General features: G+C 34.0%; 1 protein-coding gene across 4 annotated transcripts in view; it reads right to left on the bottom strand.

Annotated features, from left to right (window-relative positions):
* LOC129261169 (uncharacterized) overlaps positions 1–21,538 on the bottom strand; it is a 37,710-nt gene that overhangs the window by 9,586 nt on the left and 6,586 nt on the right. For all 4 annotated transcript variants that reach the window (XM_054899228.2, XM_064099109.1, XM_054899229.2 and 1 more), the window contains exons 3-14: positions 19,381–19,451; positions 15,751–15,934; positions 14,748–14,822; positions 12,617–12,705; positions 11,753–11,826; positions 10,100–10,155; positions 9,156–9,239; positions 8,406–8,470; positions 4,749–4,829; positions 4,063–4,123; positions 2,757–2,910; positions 1,886–2,028 (exon numbers count right to left, since the gene is read on the bottom strand). In XM_054899228.2, the coding sequence (XP_054755203.2) occupies positions 1,886–2,028; positions 2,757–2,910; positions 4,063–4,123; positions 4,749–4,829; positions 8,406–8,470; positions 9,156–9,239; positions 10,100–10,155; positions 11,753–11,826; positions 12,617–12,705; positions 14,748–14,822; positions 15,751–15,934; positions 19,381–19,451 (1,137 nt within the window). The remainder of the gene's footprint in view (positions 1–1,885; positions 2,029–2,756; positions 2,911–4,062; positions 4,124–4,748; positions 4,830–8,405; positions 8,471–9,155; positions 9,240–10,099; positions 10,156–11,752; positions 11,827–12,616; positions 12,706–14,747; positions 14,823–15,750; positions 15,935–19,380; positions 19,452–21,538) is intronic.

The following is a 21,538-nucleotide window of genomic DNA, read 5'->3' as shown; positions in this document are numbered from 1 at the left end:
CTTGGCCATTAAATGTTGTGTTATAGGAAGGAGAAAAATAAATTAAACAGAATGGTGAAAGTTTGAAAGAAATCGGACAAGCAATAAGAAAGTTAAAGCTGCTTTAAAATTGAGATCACTAATACTATGTAGATTTCAAATTGGCAACTGGGTAAGTAAATTATGACAAGGGGCAAGGACAACTTTCCCATAGCTAGGCCACGTACTTTATTGTCAGGGATTTGTGGTTTTCTCTTAAAGGAGAATGAAACCCTTGATACCAGCTGAATCCATATCAAAGAGAAAAATCAAAGAAACATATTGTCAAAAGTTTGAGGAAGATTGAATGAATAATAAGAAAGTTATGAGCATTTGAATATTGAGATCACTAATGCCATGTAGATCCTCCCATTGGCAATGCGACCAAGATCTGTGATGTCACACACGTACATGTACAACTCCCTCATTACTTTAGTACTTATTTCACTTATATTTTCACTTTTATAGAGTCTATCACAAGGTGAGGTGTTCTCTTTATGAGAGGACAAGTACAGAGGTTTCACAACATTATATCATTGATGAATCGTTTGTCATATGATTAGAATGAGCAAAAAGAGATGTTTTGGGGTATATTTTCAGCGTCCAAAAGGGGAGAGTTGTTCATCTGTGACATCATAGATCTTGGTCGCATTGCCAATGGGAGGATCTCCATAGCATTAGTGATCTCGACATTCAAATGCTCATAACTCTTTATTTGCTAGTCCTATTTTACTCAAACTTTTGTTGATCTTATTCTTTGATTTTTCTGCTTTCACAAAAGCTAACTTGCTCCAAGAGTTTCATTCTCCTTTAAGTACCCATTCCCCTGGGGCAGTAATCTAAATATAACCCATGTAGTATATAGTTTCATGTCCTCATGAAAGAAAAATATAATTTGAAATAAAACTTTTGGGGAAAATGTCATTTTAGCCATAATATGTATTGGAGTACATGGAAGAGTAGTCCTTGCCTTACATCACTATGACATCCCATATGCGGCCAATTTGAAGTCTCCATGTGTATAGTGATTGCCAACATTTACAACTTTTAAAAATTCATAACTTTCTGGTTGTTTGTCCAATATTGTTCAAACTTTCACCTATCAACTTGTTTGATTTTTCTTTTTCTTATTAAAACAAGTTTTTATTTGGGTTGGATTCCCCTTTAAGGAGTCTTACACTGTGCATTGCATTGTATACTGTCCTAGATACAAGTGTTTACACTTAATCATATTATCTATAACCTCATTTAAAGGGGTACTCCAGGCTGAAAATAATAATGTCTAAATGAGTAGAGTAGAATTCATCAAGTGAAATGCTGAAAATTTCATCAAAATCTGATAACAAATAACAAAGTTATTGAATTTGAAAGTTTTAGCAATATTTTGTGACAACAGTTATATGCACATCGTTTAAAGCACTTTAAAGAGACATTGTTCCAATGCATTTGCACTTTGTAATATTATTCCTGTAGAGCACTGAAATGATTATGTCGCAAAAACCTTTTATTTTGCATTTCAGCAATTTTATACCATACCTTGGTTGGGGTATGATGAAAGACACCCACAACTCAAAATTTGGTGGAAATCGGTCCATGGGCCCCAAGTTATGACTTCAAAAACACATAATTAGCCCCATCTGAAGTCCATGTATTATTTGCCTGGTTCATAACATTTTATACATAGATTTTGATGGGGTTAATTACATACATGTATTCATAAGGTCATATCTTGGGTCCCCATTGACCGATTTCCACAAAATTTGTGCTGTGGAGGTATTTCATCATGGTATACCAAAATAGGTATAAAAAAACACTGAAATGCAAAAAAAAGGAACATTTATGACATTATACTATTACAAGTACTTACTGTTATATGCGAACCACATTTTTTCCTGGCCACCATGTCATCCGACATCCCGGAGATCGGCTCCCGACCCCTCAGGGTTTGGCCAGTACTGCTTCGTGTACTGCTCCGCCTGCTACTAGGTCCAGGTGTTGTCAAGAATGTCACTGTATTGAAGTGATTTTGAAGAAACATTAATAGTATAATGATAAAATAGCATTTACTATGCACTTAGTACAGGCATTCCTATTACATTTTATTATGTTTTAACTTAACAATGGATATTAAAACTACATGTAAATGGGACTACTGATACAAAACAATGCACTTAACCTTAAAAAAATAATAAATTTATTCGATTTCATTTCATTGATTGTCAAAAAAAAAATGTTAACCTGTTGACTAATTCTAATTGGCTTTGGCCTCCCCCCCCCCCCTCCCCATTTCGTTCAGTAGGCCAGAAGTCGATAACCTACATGTACTGTGCACAATTTTAATGAAAGGAAGCTTCTTAATTTACATGTACCAAATGTTTTTAGGATTAAGAGGGATTCAACTTGATATAGACAGACAATGCGTTTTTATAATCCGGTCCACAAAAATGCTTCAACTTTGGCAATTATTCAACATATAGAAGTTCAAATGAGCAGCCTTATCTGTAGATATTTTCTTTTTGTTATAATGTGAGAATCTTACACTCCCTCAAAAGGAGCTCAGATAGCTCAATTGATAGAGCACTGGTCATGCAAGCAAGGTTTTGGGGTTCATATCTTTGTCGGGGCAGTGTAATTTTCTCACAAACCTCTTTCTGTGAAACAATTTTTTTTCAGAACGATCTCAATTATAGTGCTCATATCAATACATTCTGACATATAAAGATGAAAGGCTCCCTTACCTCTGGTTAGAGGGGGCAATTTTTCTGCCAACTTCTGATTGGTGAATTCAATCTCCTTGGCATTTTCAGCCTTCTTGAACTCCTTGTAGAATTTACTAGTCTTATCTCTCATGCACACGTCTGCTTTCAAATGCTTCAGTACATCACAAGTACCCTGAGGAAATATCCAAGAAAATGTAGACATTTGTGATAATTTTGACTAAAGGTACCTGGGGTGCATTTCATGAAGAGTTAAGTGATTTCCACTGACTAGCTTGCTCTCGGCCAATCAGATGCAAGGATTTCTGGTAGCTTATAACAGTTTGTCAGTGGAAGTCACCAACTATTTGTGTCATGAAAATGCTCTCCTGGTTTATAAGATTTCAAACTTTCCTGATTCAGTGGAGCCAGCATGGACTACCCAAAATAGTAGGGGGGACACAATATCAAATGTCCCCCCCCTTTCTTTTTTCGGTCTTTTGTGATGGAAAGATAGTAATCAAAATGAAACCTGTATTTTGAACGAGATGACCTTACTTTTTGGTTGATAACCAATTTTTTTTTTTTTGCTTGTCAAATTTATTTTGGTCGAAATGACCTAACATTTGGGGTGATATCCTTTTATTTTTTTTTTTGGGGGGGGGCTTGTCATATTTTCCAGCCCCCGGTCCCCCTACCTTTGGGAAGAAATTTCCGCACTCGGGCGCCAGAACATTTGAGTGGACAAGGAGTTTGGAGGGGCAAACCATGACTGCCAACACACAATAGTTTCCCCTTCCAAACCTTTGCCTGATCAGGGGCCCGTAACACAAAGCTTAGCAATGATTGTAGAACATTTTTCTACGATAGATTGCATTGACTACAATGTACAATCAATCGTGAAAATCAAGCGTACGATTAATCGCTAACCTTTGTGTTACAGGACCCAGAATGTTTCATTTCAAAGTACATATATGAACAAGATTTTTTATGTAAAGGTGATAACATTTACAATTTTTTTTTTTAAATCGGGTCTTCCAATAGAAGAAAATCTTTTAGGTAGGTCTACATTTTCATCAGTATTGTTCCCATATTCAGGGGAAAAAATACATTTTTAGGACATATGCGTAAGTTGGTCAGGTATAATGGGTTTTTTTTCTCTCAATTGTTGCTAATTCCATCCCCTTATTTCACTTTTTCTCAAAGTACATTTTTTCTCTACCTTTCTCGCTTTTCACAAAGTTTCTCCTGGTATACTTGTAAGCTACAACTGCTTCAAAATTATCCCACTGCATGTAATTGATAAGTACTATTGTTAATCATAAATGACAAGATTTGTCTTTAATACCGATTTGATGACATAAATCCAATCATTCTTGATGCTGTCTGGGACAATGACTTGACCAGCTCTGTGGGAGAAAAAGTGAAAGGAAGTGAACAAAATTACTTTCCAATACTGCATGGGTCCTGTAACTTAAATTATAGGACTGAGTTTTTTTTATGATTGATCGTACACAATATTCAATTCAATCAATCGTAGGAATTAGCTCATTATAAATCCCTTCAACCACATGCACACACACACACAACTTTTTTTACGAAGTGCAGCTGCTGTGTATACTAGTACAGTGCAGAAGAATTCATTTTTGTTTCTGCCATGTGAAACGACTCAATGCAATGTCTTGGGTAATTAGTTATATATAGCTTGGCGTTTACCAGCAAAGTGCTGTCCTGCCGAGTTCCTCCGGGAGTTACCAGAAACAGAAGCAGAAGGCTGTCAATGCTTGTGTTAAAGTTTGAAAAAGATATTTTAGCACCAAGAGGTTCATCTGCATCTAGTCATCTTTTGATTTTTTCCCTGAAGTCATAGTATAAATCTTAATTTGTGATCAGAACCTAGAAAGTGGAAATAGCATAAAAGAAATAATTTTTTTTTCCCTTTTATTGGGGGGGGGGGGACAATTCCATGAGATTTAGACTGTGCCAAAACGTTGTGATTGCCCTATGGCTTAAACTGTAGACTACAATACGAACCTGTAATTTTGCACACCCCAGTTGGCAGGAAAGTCAGGAAGTTTGTCGTGCCCCGTCCATGCCTTAAACACAGGAAGGGACCTATGATAATAACAAAAGATACATTTAAGGGATGATTTGTTTATATCAGGGATATACTTTTCATGATGACAACGATAATCAAAGTTATTGCTATCTTCTACATCATCACTAGCGTACCTACGAGGGGGGGGGGGGGCAGAGGGGCAGTCTGCCCCTGTTGCACCCACAAATGTAATAACGCCCACAAATGTAATAACGCCCACAAATGTAATAACACCGCCCACAAATGTAATAACACTTTACCCACAAATGTAATAATTTTTGATCGCCCACAAATGTAATAATGACTTTACCCACAAATGTAATAAATTTGAAGGGATTTTTGGCGAATCCGTTCTAAACTAAAATCCTATAGTAATGCGTTCATATAGCACAAAAGTGCAAAGTCTTTTTTCCAAACCCGATTAGTTCAAAAATTATTAGATAATTTAAAGTCTTTTTTCCAGACCCGGTTATTTCAAAAATTATAATATAAGTCCAAAGTCTTTTTTTTTCCAGACACGGTTATTGAAAAAAATATAAAATAAATCCAAACTAGGATACGATAATGATATTCCAGTGGAATGAAAATGAGAATCGAGCTTAGTCTTTTCTCCAGACCCAGTTAATTAAAACTGATGGAATTAATGTCTTTGTTGTTGTTTGAACTTACACGGTGTGTATTATGAATATATGCGCTAAGAGGAAATTGAGAATCAAGTGTAGTCTTTCTTCACACCCGGTTACTAAAAACTAAATCCTCATAGTGATGCGTTCATATAGCACAAAATTGCAAAGTCTTTTTTCCAGACCTGGTTAATTAAATATTTATGACATAAGTCTAAATTAAGTCTTTTTTCAAGACCCGGTTGTTTCAAAAATTATGATATAAGTCCAAAGTCTTTTTCCAGACCGGTTGTTTCAAACATTACAACATAAGTCCAAAGTCTTTTTTCCAGACCCAGTTATTTCAAAAATTATAATATAAGTCCAAATTAAGATACCATAATGATATTCCAGTGGAATAAAAATAAAAATCGAGCTTAGTCTTTTCTCCAAACCCTGTTATTCGAAAATTATAAATAACAATAAAACAACAACAAAAACAGTATAAAGACCCCATAATCTTATTAATGCTGGATAACAAGGACATATAGCATAGTCTTTCAGCCAGACCCAGTTATTTTTTTTCAAAATAACGCTAACAGTAATAATAAGAAAATTCCAAATCTAAGACCAAACAATCCTTCAACCTAAGAACCTGTTTTAAAAAGAGGTTTAGAGCATTGTCTTTATTCCAGACCTAATCATTAAAAAAAATTACAAAAAAAAAATCTTCTAACGTAAGACTATATCATTTTCTAATTTTTCTGGAATAACACGAGTTTTAAAACGTACTCTTTTCTCCAGACCCGGTTATTTAAAAAAAATGAATTAAAAAAACTTCAACAGTTCAAGTCTAAGACCAATCTTCAAAAGTTACACCCTTACTGGGTGTAAAAATATGTATTTACTCCGCACCCAGGCCAGTTTTTTTTATAAATAATACTAAGACCCCTACAAAACATTGTAATAATGCATGGGTAAAGCAAACATCCTTTCTCCAGACTTGGTTATTATTCGAAAAAAAAGATAGTTTTTACAAATATTCTAAAACGAATACCCAATAATCTAATTACTGTGGAATAACATGAAGTTCGATTGTACACTTTCCTCCAGACACAGTTATTTCAAGAATAAAAAAGCAATAAAACCCAACCCCAACAACGAATCTAAGAACCAACAATCCTCCAAATTAAAACCATGTAGAAAAGCACATGTTTAGAGCGTTGTCTTTATTCCAGACCCAGTCATTTAAAAAATAATTCAAACAGTCTTAAAAACACAAGACTTTGTCATATTCTTATTCCTGTGGAATAACACGAGTATTATGCTTAGTCTTTCGTCTAGACCCGGTTATTTAAAAAATAAAGAAATATTGAAAAAAAAAAACTAAGACCAAATTTCAAATTAAGCCCAGTTAAAATGCTTGGGTTTAGAGTGTTGTCTGTACCCCACACCCAGTTCTCTGAAAAATACAAATTAAGCGAAACTTTAAACTTTGAACTTACAGTATAATTTTTTAAACAACCGGGTATGGAAAAAAGACATTGGACTTATAATAATTTTTTAATTAACTGGGTCTGGAAAAAAGACTTTGCACATTTGTGCTATACAAACACATTACTATAGGGTTTTAGTTTTTAGTTACTGGGTCTGGAGAAAAGACTATGCTTGATTCTCAATTTACTCTTAGCGCATATATTCACAATATGCGCCGTATAAGTGAAAACAACAACAAAGACACAAATTCCACCAGTTTTAATTAACTGGGTCTGGAAAAAGACTAAGCTTGATTCTCATTATTATTCCACTGGAATATCATTATCATATCTTAGTTTGGATTTATATTATAATTTTTAAAATAACCGGGTCTGGAATAAAGACTTTGGACTTATATTATAATTTTTTTTTAAACAACCGGGTCTGGAAAAAAGACTTTGAACTTATATTATAATTTTTGAAACAACCGGGTCTGGAAAAAGACTTTGGACTTATATTATAATTTTTGAAACAACCGGGTCTGGAAAAAAAGACTTTGGACTTATATTATATTTTTTTAAACAACCAGGTCTGGAAAAAAGACTTTGAACTTATATTATAATTATTGAAAAAACCGGGTCTGGAAGAAAAGACTTTGGATCATATTAGACTTTCTTTATTAACCGGGTCTGGAAAAAAAGACTTTGCACTTTTGTGCTATATGAACGAATTACTATAGGATTTCAGTTTAGAACGGATTCGCCAAAAATCCCTTCAAATTTATTACATTTGTGGGTAAAGTCATTATTACATTTGTGGGCGATCAAAATTATTACATTTGTGGGTAAAGTGTTATTACATTTGTGGGCGTTATTACATTTGTGAGTAAAGTGTTATTACATTTGTGGGCGTTATTACATTTGTGGGCGATTATTACATTTGTGGGTGTAACAGCCCCCCCTGACGAGCCACCACCCATGCATGTATCCCTGCCCCCCTGACGAACTTGAAAGACCTTTTTGCCCCCCCTGACGAAAATCCTGGAAAATCCTAGGTACGCCAGTGTACATCATCGTTTATTATTTTCTACATCATCAACACATTCACACTTTAGTGGTACCTATTGTTAATCTCTCTCCAATTTGATCATTCTTTTTTAAATTACCATCATCATTGAACTTATTTCGGGACTAGTGTGTATCTTGTTAGAAAATGTTCCATAACTTAATTCAATCTCTTTACAGAAATAGAAAAAAATAACTCTTAAAGTAAAGCTAAGTAAAACTAATCATCACACTCTAAAGTTACCACACTATGAAAATAACAAAATCATTTTTAAACTTGCAAAATTACAACTTCTCAGTAAAATTGTTCTATTATCATTGACTTTGACCAATGTTTATCAATTTTTTTAAATATGAAAATAGAACATTGATTATTGTTGCCAATTTGACAAGCAAATTAAGATTAATTTTGATCTTGTGTAAAAAGTGTACATCTATGGGTCATACTTACTTGAGATATTCTAGGCAATCTTCTGGCTTCACATTTAACTTTGTGTCAAATATATCAGGATAGTCCTGTTAAACCAAATATAATGTTCAAGAAAATATTATAATCACGTATTGTTAAACTTCATTGACTTAATTTTAAATATATAAAATGAAAATAATGAATGATGTGTCTAACATGCTGAGTACTAATACATGTTAAGCACTTTACAATATTTTTTGTCTTAAAATGATAGGAGTTGGCAGGCATGGCCTGTCAGACTTTAACATGTGAGAAAATAAGGGCCATCATTCCAAAAATGAAGGATATTTTTTTCTGAAAAGCTTGATATTCAAAGAAAGAATAGAAAATTAGAAAAAGATAATCACTTCATTTTATTGGGTCTGCAATGAAGGCATTTGTAATGGGTGAACCATTATATCTTCTAATTTTATGGGGTGTGCCTGCACCTTTCACCCCCCCCCCTTCCCCTCAGATCCGCACCTGGTCGGTCACCCCCTAATCTATCTTAAAGTGCCCCATCCTGACGACAGGCAGGATGGTATCTATGATATGTATTTATGAACCATTTTCACCAGTGGTTCCCTTAGCATATTTCATAGATTAACAGCTCCATATTTTTTTTTTCTAAATTGTATGTTAAAGTGTAAATGTCATTGAATGATGCCAATAGAAAGGCAAAACATTGACCGCTCCAACCATTTAATGTGTTCTGAGAACACACACAAAAAAAAAAATTTCAACACTCTTTACCTGACTATGTATACAGAATAATTCAACTTGATCTTTAGACATCACTGTACAACTCCTGTTCGTGTTGTTGATCAAATCTAATTCCTGTTTAACAATTAAGGAAGACAACAAAAATCATTTTAAAAAATGATACGTCATATCAGATACATTGATTGAGCGAACAATGTTGAATGTAATAGAAGTGTGCTTGGTTTTATGCACTGATCATAGGCTGAATTACATCAAGTTTACAAGTTAAGGAAATACAATCATGGAAATACAGAATAATACATACATATGAGTCACATGAATGACAAAATATTTTGTTTATATCTTGATTAGCATCAGATTGTATGCTATCAGTATCTATTAACTTTTGAAGCCCTAAAACACTGTTATAAAGTATCCTACTAAGAAAAAACACTGAATTTTCATTGAAGAGTGCTCTGAATCTTGCTTTTGTTTTTTTCTTCTTTTTTTAGTTATGTTTTGCATTAAAAACACAAAACAATTAAAATGGTACATGCAATAATCATTGTATTTCATTGGTAATTCCATGAAAACCATACATGTACATGTAGTGTCACGTGTGATCAGTTTTGAAAAAAATGGGATGGAATTCAGAACGGTGACAGTCAAATCATCTACAGTACAATAGATATAAGGAGCTTAAGTTGGGTCTGTTAATGATTTATTATGAATTTGATCTCAGTAAACCGTTGTAGTTCTCAAGTAATAAAAATGAGTCATTGTATTTCATGTTATCATGTAAGCAAACATGATCAACAGCGTTTCCACACCTTCCACAAAGGACATGGATAATATCAGTCAAGTACAGTTAATATGTTTGAATAGTGCTCAATTATCTATCAACTGAAAGATAATAAACACATTAGTGATGTCTGCATACATTTTTCGAGATATGCATACTTACTTTTAAGCGAACATTGTCTTATACAACTTACCCCAAATTTATCTCCTTTCTTTAGAATGTAAGTTGCACCAGCTGTTGTCATGGTAACTGTAAAATTATAAGGCCAATCAATTCAAATTAATGGTAATGATTTCACCATATTACTTCAAATGATTTTAAAATTATTTATTAATGATTTGTCCAATCTGGAAAACTAATTAAGAAAACCAATAAGTTTCACTTATCTTTCTGAGGAACAGAGAACTTACTTATCTAATTTAATGTAAAACTAAAAGTGTGTTTTTTGCAATATGGCTGTTCCATCACCTTAGTGGTATAACAGTCTTTTTGAAATTGTACCTGTTTAGAATTCACCACCTTGAAAATGACATAATAAATTTGAAAAAAAGTGATTGTCAATTGTAGATTTTGATTGTGTATTTTACATAAGGGCTTGGTTTTAATAATTATTGATTTGCAATAAGCCAGTTCGTAGTTCCATTCTGCGCATGATCAGAAGAATGTCATTTGTACTAAAGTGACGGGGTGATTGCCGTTTAATGAGATAAGCACCATCTTCAAAGTCTTGATTATTCTTTTGAAATGTGATTTTTCACTAGATCCACAAAAACAACAATGCATCCACTAACACTGGTTTTTAACAGTTGGCCAAGTACATTGCACTATTCTGGTCACCTTGTCTATGCAATTTCTGCATCCTGCTATGTGAGGCATGCTTACACAGTATTTTTTAGATACTGGCTTTAAACATGGGTCCACATTCTCCTCCAGTTTTGGCTGATAAACTTCTTTTTTTTTTGCTTGTCAAATTTTAATAAATCCTTAGTAATGGGTACCTTTTTAGCCAAATGACCTGTAAATATGGGTATGGGTTTTGAACCTTCAGCCACACACCCCCATCCAAACCAAATCTAAGTATTCACTGTGTCAGATTAACAAGGGTTCAAGGATCATCTTACAATTACTGGATATTCATTGAAGGTGTAACTATAATAAGAGAACAATGATGGGGCATATGCCATGCACACTGAAAGAATCTAGGGTGTTAAAACGTACAGCAGTTGGTGTCCAAAGAGGACCACACCCTGTGTTAGTGTTAATATTACACCATACCACAGAAGAGTGTAAAAGTAATAACCATAGGTGTTTTAATAACACCCTTATTCGTTGAACCAACACCAAACATTTTAATGATGGGTGTGGTTTACTCTGCAGTTTTAAAGGAGAAGTTGACCCTGACAAAAAAATAGTTTATTGTAAAAGTAGCAGAAAAATGATTAAAAAAAACTAATGGTGAAAGTTTGAGGAAAATGTGTAAAAGACAGAAAGTTATTTGAATTTTAAGTTTTTTGTCATATACGAGCAGCTGCCCCAAAAGTTATGTTCTACAAACTATATAAATTTCAAAACTTTTAGTGTTTCATGATGACTAAAAATTGTCTTCTCTTTTGGGCGGGTATGAAATAATTTTTCAGTTGATGTACTAAAGGTACAATAAAACCTATTTATAATTTTTTTAAATGATATTTCAGATACATGTGACGTTACAAATAAAAACAATAAAACTTTAAAAATCTTTGATGGATTTTCCTCAAACCTTCACCAATATTTTTATTTTTTTTGTTCTACTTGTCAAGGTGAACTTTCCCGTTAAAGATTCTTAGAGAATTATACATATACGTACGTTTTCCAGACAAGACAAAATACATTCCTTCAGCTCGCTCTCTATCTCGAATGATGACTCGATTTCTTGTGAATCTGTAAAAATGGAAAGAAAATACATAATTTACATGAACGGTACGTTCGAGGTAGATATTTTGTATCTTGATAGCTTCATTACTCTAATAGTTATATTTCGGTCTTTCTCTTTCTTCTACTCTGTTCAGTTTTGCTGAAGCTGTTCTTCTGATTGTACTCTGTTAATGCATTATCAGCATCATCGTAATTACTACACACAAACACCACAACCACCAGTATAAGCACCTATACCACCACCAGCACATCCCTGATTGACCAGTTGGCGAGAAAAATGGACCAACATTTTGGTTTAACATTTTTGGAAAAGCACCCCCCCCCCCAAAAAAAAAAAAAAAAAAAAAAAAGTCCGGTCAAAAGGCACATTTTTTTATTTCCCTGTCGAAAATATTTTTTTTCTAAATGTAATCACTCCTATCACGTTCAAGTGGGAGGGGGGTGTGCAAAATGTGCAAAGTAACTTTTGTAGACTTCTATTGTGGTTTAAGAATGGGTTCATATTTTTCCACCAATGGGGGGGGGGGGCTCGCTGGAACTGCCACTGGCGACCACCACTCCTACCTCCATATTTTCATCATCTGCATTATCATAAAACATTGTACGAAAACAAACAAGACCATCGTGATAATCATCATCATCACCTTTGTCATTACCACCAATATTATCATTGCCTTCTCCAAATCGTATATGCATATAAACTCTTGCGTGGTTTCCCGTTGTTGATTAATCTATTCATATATTCATTAAATCACTAAACCATCATCAATTAAGAAAATATGTAATCAATACTTACACGTCATACCAAGCATATTTACACATCCTCTTTTGTATTTCTGGCGGATATTTAGCAAACTCCTCAATACTCTGCATACTTCTAACGACCTTTAATAAAACGTTACAAAAAATTCCTTCAATTATGAAATGTATTAGGCTTTGAAATAAAAAAATCCGTGAAAAGAAAGTGACAATCTTTCAGAAACGATTTCAGGAAATAAACATTTGGTAAAAGTTTGTGGTCAGCCATTTTAAAAGATGATACGTTCACTCATGGGCAAAGTGAGAAAGAATAGAGAACTATTTTTTCACTCAAAATCACGCTGAATTCAACCGCGTAGCCAGGATTTAATTTTGGAGGGGCGGTAAGTGCACGCAAAGCGTGCCAACACTTACAGAGCGTGCTCCCTAGGGGTGGGTGCATGGAGGGGGGAGTTTTCCCCCTGCCGCGAGATGTTGATATCTCATCAAATTTGAATCAAAGAAGATGTCTCTTGCGTCTCTAATACCCTTATCAACTCGAGTTAATTTGACTTGCTGTGATTAAAACAAAACCTGTTTTCAAAAGAAAAGATGAGCGCCCCAAAACGGGAAAAGGTTGATTCAAAATAATTCCTCTTACCGCGCGAAGCGCGAAAGCTAAGACGTTTTATAAAAAGAAATTGAGAACAGAAGTGGTATAAAATGCCTACCTTACATCAGATATGATTGTAAAAACTTTAGCCACATTAGATTTCTTTAACTCGCAAAACAGAGTAGATGCGGGTATATGCAGGGAGGAAATATTCCTTCCCGCGAATGGCCTGAAGCTCTGAATTTTAGAAATTCTCTTTGAAACTTTAACCTGCTCTAACTTTGATATTTCTATAAATAATACGAATAAAAATGTAGCGCAAAATGTGAAAGGGGTGATGCCCGGCTGATGCAAGCTTGAAGAGGGACTTTTCCTTTCCCATGCACGCGAAGCACGGAAACGTCTGAGTTATTTTGGAAGAAAAAAACTTGTGCAATTTCGCTTATAATATTAAGCGCTATTTTTGTATGATTAAGAAACTTCTGTGATATTCAAAATTTCAAATCAATGGCGCAAAACAGGACAGGAGATGGATGTGCAGCGAGATAAAAAAAAATTGCTTGCTGAAAAGCGTAAGAAATAGCATTTGGGGACTTCGGGATCGAGTGACGGTATAAAAGTTTACCCGCTCTGAACAGAAGAGCCGAAATTTTGTGTCAGTGCAAATTTAAAAAATACTTCTCATACTCTTTACACCCATGTATACTTTATAATTTCTGGCAAAGTGAGAAAGAATAGAGAACTATTTTTTCACTCAAAATCACTTGTGCAATTTCGCTCAAAATATTAAGCGCTTCTTTTGTATGATTAAGAAACTTCTGTGATATTCAAAATTTCAAATCAATGGCGCAAAACAGGACAGGAGATGGATGTGCAGCGAGATAAAAAAAATTGCTTGCTGAAAAGCGGAAGAAATAGCTTTTGGGGACTTCGGGATCGAGTGACGGTATAAAAGTTTACCCGCTCTGAACAGAAGAGCCGAAATTTTGTGTCGGTGCAAATTTAAAAAATACTTCTCATACTCTTTACACCCATGTATACTTTATAATTTCTGGCAAGAATGCGATTCCCATGGCCGGGAAGGGGAAAAACGGAGTAGAATAAAAGGTGTGGGAAACAAAGGGGAAAGGCAATTTTGATATTTTTCCCGCGCAGAGCGCGGAAGCAAAATTTTGTATGAAGAGAGAGAAGAACATCTCGTTTAAGTTTTTATTCTTTTGACAAAAAAATTTGCGGAGACTTACAAAATAATTTCACTCTCTTACTTACTTACTTAAGGTTGATTTCAAATAAGAGTTCGTATAAATTTTCATTTCTGACACATTTATATGTTTATCCAATTCACGCAATTATCTGTTTCTGAAAATTAAATATTGCCAATTATTTATGGACCATCCTCATTTTTTTCAGGGGGTGATTGTTTATTCTACAACTATATAGTTTATTATTTTCCACAGTCCTGAACATTTTTTTTTACATTTAGATGATGAACTACGTTTAAAACATCTCAATAGTTTCTACTTTTGCAAATTAAACAAATTATGTATTTTCTTTATCATTCCTCTTTTGTACTTACATTTTGTATTTGTTCTTGCGATCTGTCGTCTTCTTCCATTGATAAGATGTCCTTAATCTTATTCGGTAATCCTTCCTATTCAGATTAAAAAAAAAATCTTGAATGGGTAAATATCCATGCAACACCAATAATATATTCCGGGGAACGTTTCAACAATATAGTCTGACAATTTGTCGGTTCCATGACATTTGCTACGGCGACAATATTTCCGATGGAAAATCTGCACGTTAAGCCAAACATAAGATCTAACCTCCAAAACTAAATAAACCATAATCCTTATCCTTACATTTTTCTGAACCAAAACCTGTATTTCAATCTTAACTCTAACCCTATGCCCTTTGAGATATTAAGACCCGAGCAAATGTCGCAGGAGCAATTAAATGTCGTATCACCAATTTTTCAGGTCTGAAAACTTTCATTGGTTTTGATTGGCTTATAGGAACAGTTCCATGGTAACTGTCAGATAAAATGGGACTTGTCTGATAAAACGTCTGACAGGTCCTTTCATGAAACGCTCCCCGTGTCGATATGAATTCTTTAGGATGGTTCTTCAAGGCTATTGTTGGTATACAATATTTCTTTGTTCGTCTTCAAGCATTTTTTTTCAGGCCAAAATGGAAATTATATACATGTAATTCACAATTTTTCTAGCAGCTTTGCTTTTGAAAGTTGCCTTTGAAATAATGCTTTAGCAAACCAACCTAATAAACAGGAATTTCTTCTTACTGTTATTATTATTATAAAATTTGATTTGATTTGTATTACTTTATATTACTTTGTATTATGTTTTGAATGGAAATGGAATAAAGAATTGAATTGAATTGAATTGAATTGAATTGAATTGAATTATTATAATTATTTAATTTTCATTATTCACTAATTCGAGTTTAATTTTACTTTATATTTTATTTTTACTGTCATTTTAATCTTCATTCTCTTTTTTTTATTCATTTACTTTTTTTTTGTGGGGGGGTACAAATGTAGGTGGGGGATAAGCACATACCTCTCTTTTTGAGAAGCGTTGATAATCTGCTGCATCGAAGGTCATATCGGGGTAAGCGGAACTGACAATGCCTTTTGGGTAGTCCCCATCATTCCCTGTTCGTTTTGCTTCTTCTTCCGCTGAGGTCAAAATCTCTTCCACGACCTCCAACAAAGTTCCTTTGAGAGCTCTCTCCGATGCTTCTCTGTATGAGAAGATACATGAGTGTGATGATATTTAAAATGAAGATGTTGATGATGACTGTAATATCAATAGTAATTATAGTTATATTGACGATAATTGGAATAATAACATCAATAATAGAACAATAGTGATAATGATGATATAATACTGATGATATCAATAATAATAATAATAACCAGCATCTAGTAGCAGAACTATCATGGCAAAAATTCCTTTTGTCTGATTTCGAGACAGAAAGGGAAACAAGAAGACTAGTTCAATTTTCTGTTTCGTCAAAGCAAACACGAAAAAAAAAATTCGGTCAGGTCCACCCCAGGAAGATGTTGATTTGAATGAATAGAGAAAATCAAACAAGCATAACGCTGAAATTTTTCATCAACATCGGACGTAAAATAAGAAAGCTATGACATTTTAAAGTTTCGCTTATTTTTCACAAAACAGTGAAATGCACAACTCAGTGACATGCAAATGAAACAGTCGATGATGTCCCTCGCTCTCTATTTCGTTTGCTTGTTATTGTTTAGATTATACAATATTTCATTTTTTTACAGATTTTACAATAAGGACCAAGTTGATTGATCTGTATTATACAATGCTAATTCCACATGTTCAGGGAAGAATTTATCGTTGTTTCACTTGACAATGACAATGAGGAGAAAAATAGAATATTTCACATTTCATATAATAAAATACAAAATAAATAGTGAGTGGATGACGTCATCAGTGTCCTCATTTTCATATCGACCATGCAGGATGTGCATATCACATATCACTGTTATTTGAAATTAAGCGAAACTTTTAAGTGTCATAACTTTCTTTTTTTACATCCGATTTTGATGGAAATTTCAGTGTTGTGTTTGTTGGATTTTTCTCTTTTTGTTCAAATCAACTTATTGTTGGGGTGGACATGTCCTTTAAAAAGTAAACGAGAATTTTAATTCAATTTTCTGCTTTGTCAAAGCAAAAACTAAAAGTTAAAATATGAAGGAAAAAATAGTAAAACGGAAAACGAACCGTTTTACTGTTCTTACATATTTCATTCCTGAAACAAATGATTAATCAACGACCTTTTTTCTGTTTTAAATCTCAAAAATATAATAATTTTTCCCCTCAATATTTTCCTTTCGAAATCAGAAAAACGAATTATCTTCCAGTACGTTGATTTCAGAGACTCCTCGGTGTGAACACATTGTGAAAACGCACACTACAGGGATGTCGAGTATGACATTGGAAGTATCTTCACATTGTTACATTTTAGCATTTTAACATCGTAAATGACAGCATCACAGTCGATGTGAAAACAGTGTGGGTCACTGTGTACTATGCAGTTAGCTTATATACAATATTCACGTCTGAAACGCAAATAATGTGACTAACATATCCAATAATAATTAGGAATATCATTTCGGGTTCAAATTGAGATAACAGCAAACAGGGAAAAACAAGGCAAACGCCAAGCGTTGTCTCGCCTGCATATTGCAGTCATGAAGAGACTGCATGTCAAATCTGAAGGGTAACATTTAAGAAACTTTGACAGCTTTTCTATTGTACCATTGGCAAATATATAAATGGTGCCAAGAACTATAGCTCATTAAATAAATAACAGTTTTTAAAGAATAAACAAGTAAAATACAAAATCTGGTTCAGGTATAGAGAGTACTGAGTTCTGAAGTAAAATGTTAGTGTTAAAAAGTATAAAATTATAAAGTTCATGTCACTAGAGGAACAAAGTAGTGTGAAAGTTCATTGACCTTTGACCTTAATCAAATTCAACTCACATTCGAACCTGACCTGCACCTTCAAGAGATGAACCTCTGTTACGAGTTTGGCGATCCCACCTCGAAGCTATAGAAAGTTATTGTGTGTACAAAATAGCACAGTGCCAGTCATGGAAAGTTCATTGACCTTTGACCTTAATCAAATTCAACTCACATTTGAACTTGACCTGCACCTTCAAGAGATGGACCTCTTGTATGAATTTGGCAATCCTACCTCGAAGATATAGAAAGTTATTGTGTGTACAGCACAGCACAGTGCCAGTCATGGAAAATTTATTGACCTTTGACCTTAATCAAATTCAACTCACATTCGAACTTGACCTGCACCTTCAAGAGATGGACCTCTGTTATGAATTTGGCGATCTCACCTCGAAGCTATAGAAAGTTATTGTGTGTACAACATAGCACAGTGCCAGTCATGGAAAGTTCATTGACCTTTGACCTTATTCACATTTCGACTAATATTCGAACTTGACCTGTGCCTTCAGGAGATGGACCTCTGGTATGAATTTGGCGATCCCAACTCGAAGCTATAGAAAGTTATTGTGTGTACAACACAGCACAGTGCCAGTCATGGAAAGTTCATTGACCTTTGACCTTATTCACATTTCGACTCATATTCGAACTTGACCTGTGCCTTCAGGAGATGGACCTCTGGTATGAATTTGGTGATCCCACCTCGAAGATATAGAAAAGTTATTATATACAACATAGCACAGTGCCAGTCATGGAAAGTTCATTGACCTTTGACCTTATTCAAATTCGACTCATATTCGAACTTGACCTGTGCCTTCAGGAGATGGACCTCTGGTATGAATTTGGTGATCCCACCTCGAAGCTATAGCAAGTTATTGGGTGTACAACACAATTGTTGACGACGACGACGACGCCGACGCCGGAAATAGTGATACCTATGTCATGTATTGGAAGTATTGCCAAAAAAATCTCGCTCGGAGCTATCTTATGTGTTAAAGGGCAAGTCCACCCCAACAAAAAGTTGATTTGAATAAAAAGAGAAACATCCAACAAGCATAACACTGAAAATTTCATCAAAATCGGATGTAAAATAAGAAAGTTGTGACATTTTTAAGTTTCACTTGATTTCACAAAACAGATATATTCACATCATGTTCGGTAAACAAAATAATGAGGAGACTGATGACATCACTCTCTCATAAAAATTGCACTATTTCTTTTGTATTTTATTATATGAAATGTGAAATATTCTAATTTTCTCCTCATTGTCAAGTGAAACAACGATTAATTCCTCCCTGAACATGTAGAATTTAGCATTGTTTAATACTATATGGTTCAGTCAAGTTGGTCCTTATTGCCAAATCTGTAAAAAATGAAATATTGTATAATTCAAACAATAAAAATAAAAAAATAGTGAGGGAAATCATCAACGGTCTCATTTGCATGTCACTGAGTTGTGCATATAATTATTTTGTGAAAAATAAGCGAAACTTTAAAATGACATAACTTTCTTATTTTACATCCGATTTTGATGAAATTTTCAGCATTATGCTAATTTGATTTTTCCCCATTTATTCAAATCAACATTTTTCTGGAGTGGACTTGACCTTTAAATGTGTGGTGTTTTTTTTATGACAGAATAATTCTTTTTTTTATTATTCAACAATATTTGTCATATGTAATTTCAACTTACCTCATATAAACTAGGCAGACCATACAAAGCCACTTCACTGCGTTTGCTTTTAGCTTGAACCGCTCATAAGGCTGTAAATAAACATAAATCCACATTATTAGTATGAAACTCCATATCTCTTCATTTTTGTTAAGTCATGAGAGGGGTTGAAATGTAATTTAAATGAATTAGATCACTTGGATGTGTTTTCACATTCCTTACAAACTATGGGGCGTTGCAAAAAAACCGTATACGTTCCTTTACAAATCAAGCGCTATTCCCAAATTAAGTGTAAATGTTTTGATTAGTACAACGCAAAATTTGTAGTTCATATTCATTTGCAGTATAACGTAGGTTTCTTAGAACGCCCCATAACTGTAGTTTATAATATGAAATCCACATTCATTGCTTTTTAGGCCATGCATGGTTCTAGGAAAAAAAACTCCCATAAAGTTCAACCCTGGCCCCCGGACAACTTCCACCCGCTCTCCGATGGTGTTGTCTATTTCACTGAATATTGTTAAAAACTACCGAAATCTTAAAGGGATGGTCCAGGCTGGAAATATTTGTATCTCAATAAATAGAGTAAAATTCACAAAGCAAAATGCTGAAAATTTGATCAAAATCGGATGACAAATAACAAAGTTATTGAATTTGAAGATTTGCATTATTCCCGTGAAACAATCGGTAAGGCATGTCTTTATGAATATTCATTAGGTGGGCTGATGATGTCATATCCCCACCCGTATTTTTGTATTTTATTATATGAAATTAGGTTTATTCAATAATGTTCTACCAAGAACTCAAGAACTAAAACAATTGGACTGACAACTAATTATAGCCGCAACTTATTTCATCATATTGGAGACACATCATTCACACATGTATGAAAAATGAAACATTTATGATTTCATGTAATAACATAAGAAAAGGGAAAGTGGAGATGTGACATCATCAGCCCACCTAATGAATATTCATGGCGATAACTGTTTTCACAAAATATTGATAAACTCTAAAATTCAATAACTTCGTTATTTGTTTTCCGATTTTTATGAAATCTTCAGCATTTTGCTCTGTGAAATTTACTTTATTTAAATATAAATATTTTTCAGCCCGGACCATCCATTTAACATCTGATTGGCTTAGAAAAAAATAAATTGCCAATGAAAATCAATAACTATTTCATGAAAAATTCTTCTGATCCTATTAAATATGAGTATTAGAACTTGCTGCACTTTAATGTTGATGCTTATTTGTGAAATTTAGGAGGACTATATCATTTGTAAACTATTTCCCGTATTCTGAACTCGGGTTTAAATTACACTCTCGTTTAAAGTTGTGGTTTAACTATGGAGAGCCAATTTGAGCACAAATCCCTAACAGTACATCCAGTCTATTAACATTAATTGAATTGTCAAATTGTCTATAAGTGTCTGGGAATGATAACTGAAGTATTTGTCTTCATTATGAAAGTACCAAGAAACAAAATAGTAAACATAAGGACATAAACATATACAATATAAACAGAATTTTGTAATTTTTGGCTCCCCATAATTTTTGCACATGTCAGAGTCATACTTGACATCAGAATAATGGCCTATATATGTGTATTATTTATCTGAAAGCTGCGCCTCCAGTCGCGTTTTATAGACTCGTATATTTTTTATAAGCATGGGAGCTTAATAATGTAGCTGCGGTAAGTTACGATATTACCATAGTAACCAAACAATTGATTCACCCTTGGGACCGTTACGCAACTACATGTATACCACTTTAATCGATAGATGTGATGGAGTTTCAATGTCAAAATAATTCACAATTTTATGATAATTTAGACAGAGAACATGCTCTTGTTTATGGCCACACGGATTTGATTCTTAGTGCATTTTGCAATGGTTACTTAAAAACATATATGTAACAATCCTAAGAAATAGATTCTAGATATTCATTACAGACTAAAGTATGTTCATTTGTAGAATTGTAGTAGTATAGCAGTGGTAGTTGTAGTAGTAGACCTATAGTAACAGTAGCAGCAGCCGTAGTAGTAAAAGCAGCAGCAGCAGTAGTAGAAGCAGTATAGTGGTGGTGGTGGTGGTGGTGGTAGTAGTAGTAGTAGTAGTAGATGGCCATGAAGGTAGTTCGACACCCGGCGTATTCAAGAACACAGTAATTATATTGA

The sequence above is a fragment of the Lytechinus pictus genome, chromosome 5, assembly GCF_037042905.1.
Source record: "Lytechinus pictus isolate F3 Inbred chromosome 5, Lp3.0, whole genome shotgun sequence".
Taxonomy (NCBI): Eukaryota; Metazoa; Echinodermata; class Echinoidea; order Temnopleuroida; family Toxopneustidae; genus Lytechinus; species Lytechinus pictus.
This window is presented reverse-complemented; position numbering and strand designations above follow the sequence as displayed.